Source organism: Eretmochelys imbricata, chromosome 21 (genome assembly GCF_965152235.1).
Source record: "Eretmochelys imbricata isolate rEreImb1 chromosome 21, rEreImb1.hap1, whole genome shotgun sequence".
Classification (NCBI taxonomy): domain Eukaryota; kingdom Metazoa; phylum Chordata; order Testudines; family Cheloniidae; genus Eretmochelys; species Eretmochelys imbricata.
Window position 1 is genome coordinate 3237515 of NC_135592.1, and position 15252 is coordinate 3252766.

The following is a 15252-nucleotide window of genomic DNA, read 5'->3' on the forward strand; positions in this document are numbered from 1 at the left end:
AAGGTGGGTTTATTTTGATTGTGGTTTTTTGGCTCTCTGCAACTCTGCTCAGCATTAAGTGGCTGTTCAGTTCTTGAACTTTGAGTGCTGCTGACCTGGAGTATCAACGTTTTCAAAAACGAGATTGTCATTCAAGGAGTCAGATGCAGCATGTTTAGATTGTGGTTCTCAATGCATTAGTCAAAACAGCTCAATCAATTTTTGTGTTGAAATTCCTGTACTTCCTTGGCATTCTTAATCTATTAAGATATTATGCAAAAATGTCAAATCACAGCATATGAATTCTTAAACACTGAAGAGTCATTTTGCAATGTTTCAAAGTTGCAGGTGGAATGGAATGAGGAATGATCCATGTGCCATGGTTACCAACACGTTTCAAAGGGCAATTCACCTTTCCTGAAACTAGACAGAGGGATTTTAAAAGTACATTCTTTATTTTTACAGTATCTGCAGTTGTCACTAGAATAAAGTCCTACAATTTAACAGCTGTGAATGGCCCACAAATCTGATGTGTTAAAAGACAAAGTGGCCTTGAGGTGCTTCCGACAATCATAACAAAAAATTGTTTGCTATGTTAACACAAGATTTTTCAGCTCTGTTCCCCACCCCAGATGTGACAACTGACATTCATATCCTACCCTTTCTCTGGCTGCTGCCTGGTTTGAGCCACATCCTTCAGCCAAAACCTTCCTTCTATATTTCCACAAAGGTCAATCAAAACACAGCCCCATTGCTTGTGTAACCCCTGATCCAGTCACACTGCAATCCCAATTGGGCAAGATCTGATTGAGTGGCTGAGAATTTGTTTTATCCTCTGCTTCTGGCTCTCAATAAATAAATAAAATAAAAAATGAACAAACAGCTGTAAATTGCCTTGCCCTTCCACTCTCTTTTAGAAAGAGAACACAAACAATTAAAATGCAAGGTTCCAGAACACTATGTTGAAAGAAGGATAAAGAAAAAGACTAATCTGATTTAGCAAATGAGTTTAGTAAAGGAAAGGCTCAATTGCCCATTCAAACTTGGGGTGCCAGATGGAATGCTGAGATTGAGTGGATGGAATGCTGGGACTAAACTCTGGAATGCGGGAATGGACAATCAATCGTGTTTTTATCTTTTGTTGGCATGTTGTCCTATAGGGATTGTCCTATCTTGTGGATGATCCCCTGTTATCTGTACGAACTTCCACCATCAAGGTATTTCCTTTTTAATTCAATCTGTTTTCTACGATCTCTGTAACACGTCCAGAGTGTTTGTTTCCTTTCTTGTTATTGGTCCTGTTCTTGAGAGTTTGTGCATGTGGTTCATTTTTTGCTGATACCTTTGTTCGCTGTAAGACCTAGTATCTGTTGCAATTAAAATTGATGGCTGCCTTATCTCCAGTTCCCCCTTCCTTCTTTTCCAGTTCTGTTCGGTAAAAAGCAAAATTTGTATGTTAGGCATCTATGAATATTTATGTATGCGCCTAGATGTGTATATACTTTGGCTCTTCCCTACACTGTCCTCTACTCATTGGTGCAAGAGGCACTGAAGTTTTCCATGCAAGTCTGCAGTTCTAGGCTACCCAGCTTTGAAGTTCTAGGCTGCCCTTTATCATCATTTTCCTCCCCCTTACTCTTCCCACGGGCAGCTTCCACCTTGACACCTTTATTTCTGCCACATATAACTCAGCTGCCAGCCCAGCTTTGAATGGAACTGTAGGTGTGACATACCTTCAGGGATCAGCTTAACCAGCACACCATACCTAAACTTTCCAACTTGATGACCAATTGGTCCTGCTGACACAAACAGTACACATCACAGCCTTAGCCCCAAACACAAAGAAGACAGTGAGCCTGACTCTCCTTTCCACACAGGTTTATAACAGTGAGGCACCACAGATTTCACCAAAGTCACTTCAGGGATACAGGTGTGTCAGTGAAAGGAAAAATGAGGCCCAAAGTATTTATGGATATGGAATGCGTAAGCCAGCTGGTCCTGACAGGCTGTTATGCCTCTGCCACAGCTTCTCTTATTCCCATGTTGTTGTGGGGGAGCAAATACGTTCTCTTGGTTGCCATGAGTAATGGGATGAAGTCATCTCCTTCCCGGTTGTTGTTTGCATTTTTAAATCTGGGAACTGTCTAGTGCAAGCTGTTTCAGGCACAGGGGCAGAGAGTTGAGGGGCTGACCTTTCCCACAAGAATAGCAAAAGGTGTTCTTGAAAATGAACCACCTTAGGGTAGGTTTCAGAGTAACAGCCGTGTGAAAAGGAGGACTTGTGGCACCTTAGAGACTAACCTCTAAGGTGCCACAAGTCCTCCTTTTCACCTTAGGGTAGCTACTGGCGAGAGTGACACTGTTGTTCTTTTCCCTGCCAGAACCATGAGTTCATAGATGAGCAGCTGTTTGAGCAGAACTGCATGGATAACTCAATGCAGAATTACCCCTCCACTCGCAGCCCCTCATTGTCAAGTAACAATGGCGGGTCCACCTCCTGTTGTTCTCGACGCAACAAGAAGACGACTCATCTTCCGAACTCCAACGTGCCAGCCACTCGCCTGCGGAGCATGCAAGAGCTAAGCACGATACACATCCAGTGCAGTGAACAGCCATCACTTACAACAAGGTACAGTGAGCTGACTGCTGACTGCTGCATGCAAACCTGCTAAGGGTGATGTCCATCTGAGATGAGTTTGGGGCAGTTTCTACTCACTCGGCCCAGGAGAAGTGGGTCCCACCTGGGATGATCTAAGTTCCAGTTCTACTAACATGCTCCCAGGAGAGGTGGCTCCTGGCTGCTATGTGCAACTCCGATGGACTTGTCCCAGAGGAAGCTGACCCAAGCTCTAGCTCAGTTCTTCTCCAGCCAGTTTGGACCCAAGAGAGGTGACTTCCAGCTGAGGCTCCCCTTGGTTCAGCCTCAGCTGTAACCAGATTGCTACAGCTCATGCAGGACCATTCCTGCAGGCCAGCAGGAGGCAATACCCAGCTCAGCACAGCTCTTCTTTGGCTGACCAGAGGGAGGCAGCTCTCAGTTTCTGCCAACTTGACCACAGCTGTGTGCTTGGTCATGAGCAATGCCAGACAGCATCGGTGCCAGGCAATCTGTATGTGCTGCATAAAGTACAGAATGGGTTGAGTTGTGCGAGTCTAATGTGTGATTAGTAACATCAGTGAAGCAAGATCTCTCTTTCAATAGAGGATTTTCAAATGGACTCTCCTTTCAAACATAATTTAGTGCATAATCGAGGCATCACCATCATAGTAGTTGAATGAACTTCTGAAGTCCTCGCCCTGTGCCCAGCCAAACTTCTTGTGCATTAGGTTTCAGAGTAACAACCGTGTTAGTCTGTATTCGCAAAAAGAAAAGGAGTACTTGTGGCACCTTAGAGACTAACCAATTTATTTGAGCATAAGCTTTCGTGAGCTACAGCTCACTTCATCGGATGCATACTGTGGAAAGTACAGAAGATCTTTTTATAACACCCATTTTTTCATGCTTTGTGTGTATAAAAAGATCTTCCATACTTTCCACAGTATGCATCCGATGAAGTGAGCTGTAGCTCAGGAAAGCTCATGCTCAAATAAATTGGTTAGTCTCTAAGGTGCCACAAGTACTCCTTTTCTTCTTGTGCATTAGGGAGCTTTGGAAAAGGGGAGGAGGCAAAGACTTGCATTTGAAACAGTAACTCCAGCCTTCCCCCTGATTCCAAAATGTATAAAATCCATTTTACCCACAGTAGAAATGCAGCTGCCTCTGGGGCAAGGAGGATGCAGCTATTCTGCACCAGTAACATGATTCAGCAAGGTGTTTAAGTGAAGTATAATGTATGAGAATGGGAATGAGAAAGGGAATAGTGAGGGAGTTCATTCCCCATGGCCCTTTCAGGCATTAGCTCAGTATTTCCCAAAGGGTGGGGGTATCCCCTTAGGGGACAGAAAGGATTAGACTGGAGGAATGGACAGGCCTCTCCGTTGTTTCCTACAATCTTCCATTAAAAAAAAAAAGTACATATCCAGCTATTATGGTTTTAAAGAAAACCTTGAAAAGGTTACCCAAGTGTAATCAACATCTGCCTGAGTCTGCAACAAGCCTGAAACAAAAGCTCTGAAGCGTATGAACTGCTCTGTTCATTTCAGTGGGTGCTCAAACCAATTCCAGTTATGACATTTTAAATGTCAAAACTGTTACAGATGAGCAGTGACAGAGCTATTATGAAGATCTGCACCCTCTACTGGGAGCAGCCGCTCATGGCGCGTTGGGCTTTAAGAACACATGGAGAGGCTGCAGTGAGAAGGAGGGACTGGGGATTCTTTTAATTTTCCTGATGCGGGGCTCAGTTTTCTAAGGTTTTGGAAACTCTGCCTTAGCCTCTTCAGCTGCGACTGTGGCTACGCAAGAGAGCTGACAGCGGCAGAGCTGCACCGACGCAGTGGCACCCCGGAAGCTCTCTAGCGTAGCTGCTCTAAGCCGACGGGAGAGAGCTCTCCCGCCAACTTAATTAACCCAGCCACAACGAGCGGCAGCAGCTCTGTGGGCGGGAGCAGCTCTCCCACCGGCAGAGCACTGTCCACACCAGCAGTTAGGTCGGTGTAACTGACGCTGCTCAGGAGTGGCCTGTTCACACCTGTGAGCGACCTAAGTTACACCGACGCAAGTGGCAGGGTAGACAGCGTGGGTGGGGTTAGTGGGTTACCGACACTGGATGGCTTTAACCCCACCCTTCTTTTTTCCTATAACTGCAGAGGTGTTATAACAGGCCACTCTACCTTGAGTGTTCCCTTACAATATGTGCTAACTACTAATGCTAAACAAACTGTTCCACCTTGTATTTAGCTGTGGGGCCGGGAGTACGTTTCCCAGGCCTGACGCAGAGCTCAGTGTGGCTCGAAAGGTCGTCTCTCTTGCCACCAGAAGTTGGCCCATTAAGACACATTACCTGACCCACCTTGTCACACAGAAGTACCCAGACACTTGAGACATTAGGACAGAGTCTGTTAGTGAGTCAACCTGTAATAACAACAGCGGTGACTTTCCAACAGGGAACCCTTTATATTTTGAAAGGACAAGCCCTGTGTTTAAAGCAAGCCTGTTCGGCTGGTAACTGAGGACTCCTGCAGCTATGCAGATGCACAGAAAACAGACCTATCATTTTCCCGTGGTAATTAATTATAGGATGCAACTGATGCAGATCTAATAGGAATGCTCCCAGCTGCCAGATTCTCAAGACTACTGCAGGGGAAACAAGTAGAAAAAAGATAAAGGGATGGAGGCTTTGAAAGGAGAAATAAAACTGCACTGAAGTTTAAGCCTGTGGTCAGGGAGCCCTTATGGGCTCATAAGACTTTGGACCTGATTACTGACTCTTGTATTATTAAAAAATAAATAAATAAATAAAAATCCCTTTTGTTTTCTAGTCGTTCCAGTCTCAATATGAAATCAGATGACGGGCTGAGACCGAACTGCAAAACCTCCCACCTCACGACAGCCATCATCAGTATTCCTAGCCCACCGGCACTGACGCCAGAAGGAGAGAGCAGGCCCTCACCGAGCAGCCCTCAACCCACTACGAACATTTCCACCACAAGCAGCAACATAGTCAAGGTCTCTGCCTTGTAAGGTGTCGTTTGAAGGAAGCAGCTGGAATGCCGGCGTCCCGCCCCCTCCACACCTCCATGTTCCTTTCTTGCTGCAAATTGTGCCTGGATGGACCAACCTGACATTTCGTCATAGAATTAGCAATGGAGACCTAACGAGGCAGCTTTCTTCAAACTCGCATTCATGCCATGGACTGAGAGAACAGATGAGGAGAGGGAGGAAGAGGTGGGTTGAAGAAAGGGTCTGTGTGTGCACACGCCTGCAGAGAGCCTTGTTTCAGGATATGACGCAGAAAATTGTTTCCAGAGGCTAGAGAAAAAGAACCGGCATGGCAACGAGAAAGTCAATAAAGAAACAAATATAACACTGTGTATCTCGGCACCTTTTTAAAGGTTTTTAATGGATAATATTTATTCATGCGGAAATGACTGAAAAAGGTGAAAAAAATGGATTTTGTGATTTTTTTTTTCCTTCATGGAGCAGAATCTTTAATCAACCAAAATTACACATCTTTTTTTTTTCTTTTATAGAGAAAGATTTAGACAAAGAAGACAGCTGTCCCAGAAATCTATTTCCGTTCCTCTGTGTGGTGTGTGTGTGTGTGTGTGTGTGTGAGAAAAAGAACCACATCGAAATGACACACAAAGGTCTGAGCACATTTTCCTGATTTGGTGTGCGCAGTATCAAACTGATTGCACAAGCACAGTGGCACCCGTGCATGCACACCCCCCCCACACAAATAAATCTTTCACCCTGGAGGCATTCTTTATTTAGATGATTTTGTAACCGCCTTTTAAGTCAATACAGTGCAACTGCAAACAGTGTGTTTGTCTGCTAATTATTGTCTGTGAAAACATATTTGTGGAAAAAAAAAAAAGACAGGCTTTTGTAAAGTGTTAGTCCCACATGGATTTCTGCTTTCTGTTTTTGTTATCACTTACTTGTGACGAGTGTGACTAGACTACCAGTTCTGTATTTTTAAAAGGAAAAACATTAAAAATGTAGGAAAACTTCTTAAAAACCTGTGCACACGAATGGCAAAGAGTGTGGAAGCTCCCAACCCAACTGCACCAGATCATCAGAAATAGGATAGACTGTACCGGTCATCTGTGCTAATGCTTTTTTATTTTTATATATGCTAATATTGGACATGCAACCCATTGTAAATCACAGCCAAGTAGCGTCTGGATCTATACCAGATCCAAGTAAAGGCGGAGCCAACCATTCAGCATGGACTGAGAAGGTATTTGGCTTTTTAACGCACTCCTGGGGCTCCTACTGGCCGACTGATGGTGTCTGGGTTGCACTGATGTGGTAGGTAAACCAGTTTAGCAACTTTAGTCCTCCCCTCCCAGCACAGGAGCTAGAGTGTGTGTGCAGCTGAGCAGGGGAAGGGATACAGGGGTTTTGAATACCCGGGATATGGTGTGGAACAGACACCACTTTACTTTGCAGCTCTGTTCTTCATCTGGGAAAAGTCACACACTTCTAGTCAACCAAAAACTGTAACTCTGTGTGGTACTTGCCAAGCTTAATACTTCTGACTAGTTCTATGGTGAATACTGACTGTTCTCCCTAAGATCTTTCTAGTAACAATATGGTCTTGAAATACAAGGACCTGACAGTTTCATTTATATATGACCTTTCTCCATTTGGAAAAATAAGTGGGAAATAATTGCTTATTCTCCTGCTACACATTCCTCAGACCACCTTTTTGTTGTGGGTGCAATTCGTTAGCCACAGCACATACTGATCCAACATAGTACATGCCATCCACAGACACATACAGTATAATGTAGTATTAATTATCACATCCAAATGCCTCAATCAGGCTCAGAGCCATGTTGTGAGGTGCTGAACATACACAGACACATAGAACATACAGACATAGACATAGACATACAGACAGACATAGACACAAACCCTGCCCCAAAATTGCTTACAGTCCAATAGATAGCAAGGAGCCATTTCACGCTTCCCTTCTCTCAACAGTAAATAGTAACTTCACTAACACAGCACTATCTGCCACACCACTCAAAGCATACCCCTGGGTGATCCAACAAAAGGATGGGGGTTTTTGCCTCTCAAAATGCACACTGATGTTATAGGACTTAAAATTATGCACTATCAACCCACCTTGTCAACATTCCTAACTTATTACTGGGTATCATGTGGACTCAGATAGGTGTTGTGATAACCCAGTAACCTACTGAGAAACTTATCCCATTCTAGGAATGATAAAGCTAGAGCTAAACATTCAGTAATGTCACAAACTGATGCCCCTTTGCTCCAGGGCTGGATAGCTCCCTGTAGCACATCCCAGCACTATGTCCAGTCTGTTTTAAATCACTCAGGTGCTGTGGTTCCTTTGCTACTTTCCTCAGGCGGTTATTCTGTAGTTTACCATTAGCAATTTTTCTTGGCGCTTAACTTAATTGTTCCTTTGCTTCATTTAGTCCCCTTACGTCTGATCATACCCCTGCCCTATTGAACATCTTCAGGCCTAAACAAAGCCTGATTCTCCATTGCCTTGCACTTTATGCCCTCATTTACATCTGTGCAAAGTAAGGCTAAAATGCTACCATGCTGGCTGGGAATGTATTACTCCCACTGTGCACTCAGTTTGCATGGATTTAAATGACTAGCTACAGGGTGACAAAGAGCCAGGTCCTCGCCTTGTAGTCTCAGCTCTGCCCTTCTCTTCCCTTGGAGTCTTAAACAAGTCACTTCATCTCTCTGTGCCTCAGTTTCCCCATCTATTAAATGGAGAGAATGACACCCACCCATGGAAAGCACTTTGTGTACAGTGTATTATTATTAATCAAAGTATTTCCTGAACATTCACAATTTGTCAGGGACATAAAGAAAAACAAGAAAAACAGTGCTTGGGGTTCCTCTCTCTAGCTGTTTGGGCTCAGGCTGCCAGGGTAGCCCAGCCCTTTGCTATGTTCTGCATAGGCAAAATTATTTTTCTGCTTAATCAAAAGCATGCAGCATAACATTTCTATCATTACTTTAGCAAGTGCTGCCACACACAATCACTGGCTTGGCAAAGGTTCTTGTGAATAGAAAGGGGGGTGAGGAGAATCACAAAGGGTTGATTTCAATAGTTTAAGACAAAAATAACATTTATAATAGACGCATTAGCCCATTTCAATGCTCATCTGAACAGGATTGGGGCAAATATGCCCTCCTGTAAATAACTGTGTACAGAACTCCCTGGGTTACACAGTGCAACGATAGCCTTGTAGTGAAAGCACTTTGCAGTCACTGAAATAGCACAGACCAGAATGAATCCACATGATATGTATTATATCGTACTGTACATATAAGCATAATTCAAATGTTTTACTGATAAACACAGAGCCGCAGAAAGAGCTCTGTGTTTCTGCAGGAGGAAGGGAGACCATTTGTTTTGATAAGCACAGGAATTGCTTGGCAGTCATGCACTCCCAGGGTAATGAGAGGGAACTGACTTGATTAGCTTATGTGAACATACAAAACATTACTGGAGATAGGGCCAAACCAAACCCCAGGTTTTGAGCACTCTCAGACATAGGTTAGTTTAGATCTGGCCTGGGATCCAAACTCTAGAGCTTGGGCCCTTCTCGCCCTTACTCACCTTGTTCTGTCCTCTAACCATTCCTCTTTCCATTCCCCACCTTCATGCGTAGAGAAGTTATAGCTACATAAACCAGCAATTGCCTGCACCAACACCCCATTTACCTGAGGCACATGGAATGCAGTTTCTTCAGGGGTGGTTCTGCATGACAATACATACAGTAGGAGAGGGAATGTAGAACTGTACTGATTATGTTCCTGAAGGGCAGCTGGAACAGAGCAATCCGACGAGTAAATCCAATTAAAAAAATGCCAAACTGTTTTTCCCTTATTTTTTTTCCTACTTTTTTCCAGAATTACTTGTGAATTTTTTTGTTTTCTCCTTAAAAAAAAAAAAAAATTGATCATTTATATAGGGAAAAAATCATGTTCTCATATTTTTTTTAATCAGCAAATGTCAAAGGAAACAATTTTCTTTGAAAATTTTTGTTTCCTTTGAAATGCCATTTTGAAGAAAAAAGTCTCAAATTTTCACCCAACTTTACTGATGAGTCTATTTTCTTCTCAGCTGGCACTGGGTTGCTGCTTATAGCAGAACTGCACAGGCTCTAGGAGCAAACACACCCATTGCAAATGACTGGTACATTCCCCTGCCCCAAACTTTGAAATCAAGCTACTCGCTTTGAAACCCTTCTCGCCTATCTTTGTTTTCTAAGAACTTCCAAGTCACTCAAAGAAACTACCACAAAACTTAAACCACTGTACAGAAATTAAAGATGGAAGAGACCATTTAGTCCAGCCCTTGCCAACACACAATTCTTCCCTGTAAAATATTTCCCAGGCTTTTTCTAGACTAGATATAAATCTCCCCAGGGACAGGGCTCCCACTGCTTCACTTAAGAAATTATTTCAGCCTAATAGATCTCAATGTCAGCGAGTTTTCGCCTGATACAAAGCCATAATTTTCCCTCCCTTATTTTTCATTCCATTACTCTTGATTATTTCCCCTTGCACTTGCTAAATAATCCCTCCCCCCTCCTTGAGTGTTAGCTGTGCACAAACAACTGAAGAATATAAAGTCTTGTCTTTGGCCAGCAAATTCTAATGCAGGAGGCTGCTTTTGGGTGCCAAAGGATTCATATTTTAAAGGTAAATGGGGGGGGGGGGGGAGGAAATCATAAAATAAATAAGCTTGCAATTCTAAATTCTTAATAGAAGCAGCTTACCCACTGAAAAACTGAATTGCTATTTTCAACACTGGGAAATCACTTTATTTTTTATGGTGTTCAGAGCTGCCAAAACCTAATTTTAAAGTTGCAGGTTTTCCCTGAAATAGCTGATGCCTCCGTAGCATTAGGAGCCAGCTCTCACGGCTCTGATTTATATAACTGGAGGGGAGGGGGGAAGAGGAGTTCTACCAAGAGCTCAGATTTTGTCGGTTCAGTAGAGGAGGAGGTGCTTTTTCAAGTATTTTAGAAGTAAATCCATTTGTAATCATGTTGTCTGTTACACATGTTCTAATGCAGATTGGGGATCTTAAAAATCATCTTTAACTGATGGTTTGCAGTGTTCCCTGTAAGAAAGAGATTAAGACAGGGGCAATGTTGGATTACGGTGGAGTTACAAGTCAGCATGCAGTGGCTCAAGAGCAACAGCGGTTTTGAATAAAAAGCCTTATTTGCTAGGTTTAAAGCTTGATTGAATAATAATATTTGCAACTATTTTTTTTCTACATCGATTGTATTTGTGGATAATTAGTAATTATTCTTCCACACCGGAAAGCTCTGTAGCTGATTAAATATTTTAAATTATTTGGCAAATTTGTGATTGTTTTCTGAGACATTTTGGTCAACTGCACTGAATGGTGTGACTTCATAACTGAGGTTACAGGCTTAACAATTAATGATGCCATAAATGGTTTAACTTCCTTTCTCATTAGGATTTCCTTCTAGATCCTTAAGATTAATAATGAGATGCAATGTGGTTTAATGATTAAAATTGGGATTTAGGATCAGGATGCCTATATTCTATTCCTGACTCTCTTTCTGAATCACCGTGTGACCTCAATCAAGTCACTTTGCCTCTCTATGCCTCAGTTTACCCATCTGTGAAATAGGGATGATAAAACTTTCCTGTCTCACAGCGGTGTTGTGAAGTTTAATAATGTTTGCAAAGTGCTTTAGAGATCCTCCAATGACAGGGACGAGAGGAGGGAAAAGATTTATTTATTTATATTTGGGATACAAGATTGAGCCAGAAAGATTTCATGTTGATCAGTCAACCACACCACACAAAGATGTTTGTGAAAAATTCCTGCTATAGTCTTATTTTCAGCCAATAGTTTGTTATTTTTGTATGTATGTGTTATGTGTTTCTTCTCCTTAAGTTTTGAACTGGCACTAGTCATAGCAGGTCATATAGCTGTTTGGATGAGAGGTTAATAACCATACAATGCTCTTCTCAGTTCTCTGTTGCAACCATAACTGGAGTTCCAGCTGGTATCTTGGACCAATGAAATATTTTACAAAAAACACGTGTGATGGTATATTTTTGATAATCAGTGAGACATTCCAATGCAATGGTGTTTTCTTTAAAGGTTTTATGTTATGAGAAACGCTCGCCCTTATTATTTTCTATTTTCGTACTATAAATGGGCTTTGCTTACAAGCATCACAAATGACAGACAAAATGTACTGTACAAAAGGGCAGGTAGATTCATTTGAGAACACCCTTCTAAAGAACTCTACGTTTCTGTTGTCTTCTTTTTGACTTGTAGTGCATATGTTGAAACTTGTATATCATTTACAGTATTGAGTCTTGTGCCACTGCTGTACCTGATGTATCCAACCTGGATTAAACAGAGTATATGCCACAAATACTAAGATTATGCTGTAGATTTCTTTTAGAAGAAGTTTTTTTTAAAGGCATGTTGTTTCTTTAACCTTACCACCACCAAGGTATTTATGATACATAAAAATGTCAGTTTAAACATAAATTCCCTTTCTTCTATTACCAGAGTTCATCCATCCAGAAAGTTTGTTTTAATGGCAATAGGTTTTGAAATTCTATTTTATTTTTTTATAAAAATCTGGAAGTCTGAAGTGCTTTTCCCTAGCCCAGTTTGCATTCTTTTTCTTTCAAGGGGCAGCATTCCTTGCAGATCAACAGCTCTGTACTTTACTACAAATGGATGGCAATGGATCTAGTATAGAGAACAAGATGCTTTGGAGACCTTCCCCCACATGCTTTTTTGGGGGGGGGTGGGGGGGGAAGGGGGGAGAGCCCAGGCTACTGTAGAATTTCCTTGGACTTCATGAAAAGAAATCAAACCTGTCAGCACACCCTCTGCCCCGCCTTCTGTAGTTATTTCCCTGTAAGCAGTCAAAAGTTTGTGTTTCTTTTCATTGTCAATGAAAGACGCTTACAAGATTTTAGGCCATGCTAAACACCATGGATATCTTTACTATCTATACAATCTTTGCTATACAATTCTCAGAATGGTCCCTTTACCAGAAGGCTACTCTATGACTTGTTAGCTTGACTTGTTCATACCCACTCTCAAGCATATGGGACTTTGCTTCCCCAATTATGGAGTTATAAGGACAGCTGCTAATGGCATAAAAAGATAGTGAATTTCTTCGTCTCTTTAGACGGTAGGGAAGGATTAAGTTCTCATGTCAACTATATTGTAGCATTATCAGCTTCTCACACGTCATTCGGTTGCAGCCCATACACACCAGTACAACATTTGTCTAACTGTTGTAAATGTAGTTGGAATGTTGCAAGCACTTTACAAACACCAGAGTTACAAATTGACGACTCAACCATACCCCTCATTTCGAACCGGAAGTATGTAATCCAGCAACAGCAGAGACCAAAAAAGGTGAATATAGTACAGTACCATGTTAAACAAACTAATAAAAATAAAGGGAAAGTTTTTTTTAAAAAAGGGAAGCTTGTCTGGGCTTTGCCTCCAAAAAAAATTGACAAGGTAAGGAAACTGTTTCTGTGCTTGTTTTATTTAAATTAAGATGGTTAAAAGCAGCATTTTTCTTCTGCATAGTAAAATTTCAAAGCTGTATTAAGTCAATGTTCAGTTGTAAACGTTTGAAAAGAACCACGATAACGTTTTGTTCAGTTACAAACATTTCAGAGTTACGAACAACCTCCATTCCCGAGGGGTTCGTAACTTCTGAGGTTCTACTATAGTTCTTGGAGACAAAGCCCAGACAAGCTTCCCTTTTCTCCCATGCTAGACAACTTCTCAATCACACAACTCTTCAAGAAACTCCTCTCTCTTATTTAGGAGCTGACCGCCATACCAGGGTCAAGCCGTGGAAATGGGCTCAGGCCCTTAAAAAACCCCGTACCTCAGTGGGTACACACATAGTGTGTGTCTACCTTTCCACTCTAAGCTTCAGTTCAGAGGAATAGAGTTTCACGACAGCATACTACCATTCCCATGGCCTTCCCGCTCTGATCAGAGCTGCGAGATTTTGCATAGTAGGTAATTTTAAAAAAGGCAGTCTATATTTTCAGTTTATGGGCACGGCCTGCTTGCAACTTAATTTCCAAGGTACATGAGAGGTAGTGTCTCCAATCTCTCTATGAAAAGGGCAAATTCATTCAAACGAACAATCTAATTGGCTAAGGACTAGAGAGAAATGGTGTATTGTGTGCACAAAATTTCTCAATCTTCCTTTCCAAGCAAAAGCAGCAAGTACTGGTTCCAGTGGAAAAATTTACTTCACCATATGTCAGATGCATAGTCTGCCCTCTTTCCCCCGCCCCAGCCCCACACAAAAACACAAAAGAACACCACAAAAACCCAACAAACAACAAACCAACAGAAACTGACAAAGCAAAACAACAACAAATAAAAACCCCAGAAGCACAAACTGCTGCTTGTGCCCTTCTGATGCTGAAGCTGGAACAGAGTGTGGAAAAGCAGCTAGGTATACAGGATGCACATGAACAAATCCAACAACTGCCGTATTGCTCACCTCAAGAAAATATGTTTGGTGTCAGCTACATAACTGATCAGAGTGAAGGAAGGGTTAAGAGGGGAAAAAAATACTGATTACAAAATGGCTTTAAATGGAGAAAAATCTGGTTAAAGTGCATTTATACATATCCTGAAAACAGATCCTGTCCTAATAGCATTGTGGGATTCTCTTGCAACTCCCTCCCACTGATTTAAGAGCTAAAATGACAAGTCAGAGAGAAGAATTTTCCTAACTGCCACTATTGCAAACCCCAAACAAACTTGAAACTTCAGTGTGCCTTACGCCTCTGAAAGCATTACCATAATAAAAATTCTGCAGCTGGAAGTTGGCCATGACTAGGCAAAACCCAAAATACAAGCCAGTTTGCTTTCTCAGCTATGCAAGGGTAACAGTTCAAAAAATTTTTTAGCAGTAAAGCCAGTAGATATGACTTAAAGACACATGGGAATAGCTATACTGCTTATGTAGCTGCCTTTTTAAAATCACTTTTGCAGTTCAAAAATAATATCATCCTTTTAGCACTGACTGTTTTATGACTACAGAACACATGAAATGGAGAGACCTGCTGACACAGCCTTTGCAAGGGAACAGTAAGGCAGACAGCCCGGGATGCAGCCCAATTCTGCATCCTCCTTTCCAGCTCATTAGAACTGGAACAGAATTTATTGTTTTTAGAAACAAAAATCACATCATAGTCTTTTCAACTAATAAAAAAACACTCAGAATTGTGTTATTGCTATCGTGTTCATTTATCCTGATGTTACAGAGGAAAAAAATACCTATATAGCTCAACTGCCTTTTCTAAATTTTAACTAGTGTCATTCAATCAAAAGTTATACTGCACATATCAAGAATTCTTTGAAATATAAAGAGCCATATTAAGGATGAAGAGTTCTCCTTGTGCATTGCTTTAAAAATGGCAGTTCTGATTCTGCAAGCTCTACACCTGCAGGATTCCCAAGCTCTACATAAATACAAACAATGGGCTCAATCCTGAATGTAAGAGGAAGAACAATCACAACTGATTTTACACAAAATCTCACCCCAAAAACTTCTAAGAGTTAACAGTAAAAACCCATGTCAACATGTCTCTCTCCTTAAAAC

The 15252-nt window shown here is 41.7% G+C and overlaps 1 protein-coding gene across 2 annotated transcripts in view; it reads left to right on the forward strand.

The window, feature by feature from the left end:
- KCND3 (potassium voltage-gated channel subfamily D member 3) overlaps window positions 1-5602 on the forward strand; it is a 214035-nt gene extending 208433 nt beyond the window's left edge. Inside the window, exons 5-7 of one of the 2 annotated variants that reach the window (XM_077839149.1) lie at window positions 1140-1196; window positions 2361-2608; window positions 5401-5602. In XM_077839149.1, the coding sequence (XP_077695275.1) occupies window positions 1140-1196; window positions 2361-2608; window positions 5401-5602 (507 nt within the window). The remainder of the gene's footprint in view (window positions 1-1139; window positions 1197-2360; window positions 2609-5400) is intronic. The other variant, XM_077839150.1, reaches the window with a different exon arrangement.
- Window positions 5603-15252: the final 9650 nt, after the last annotated feature.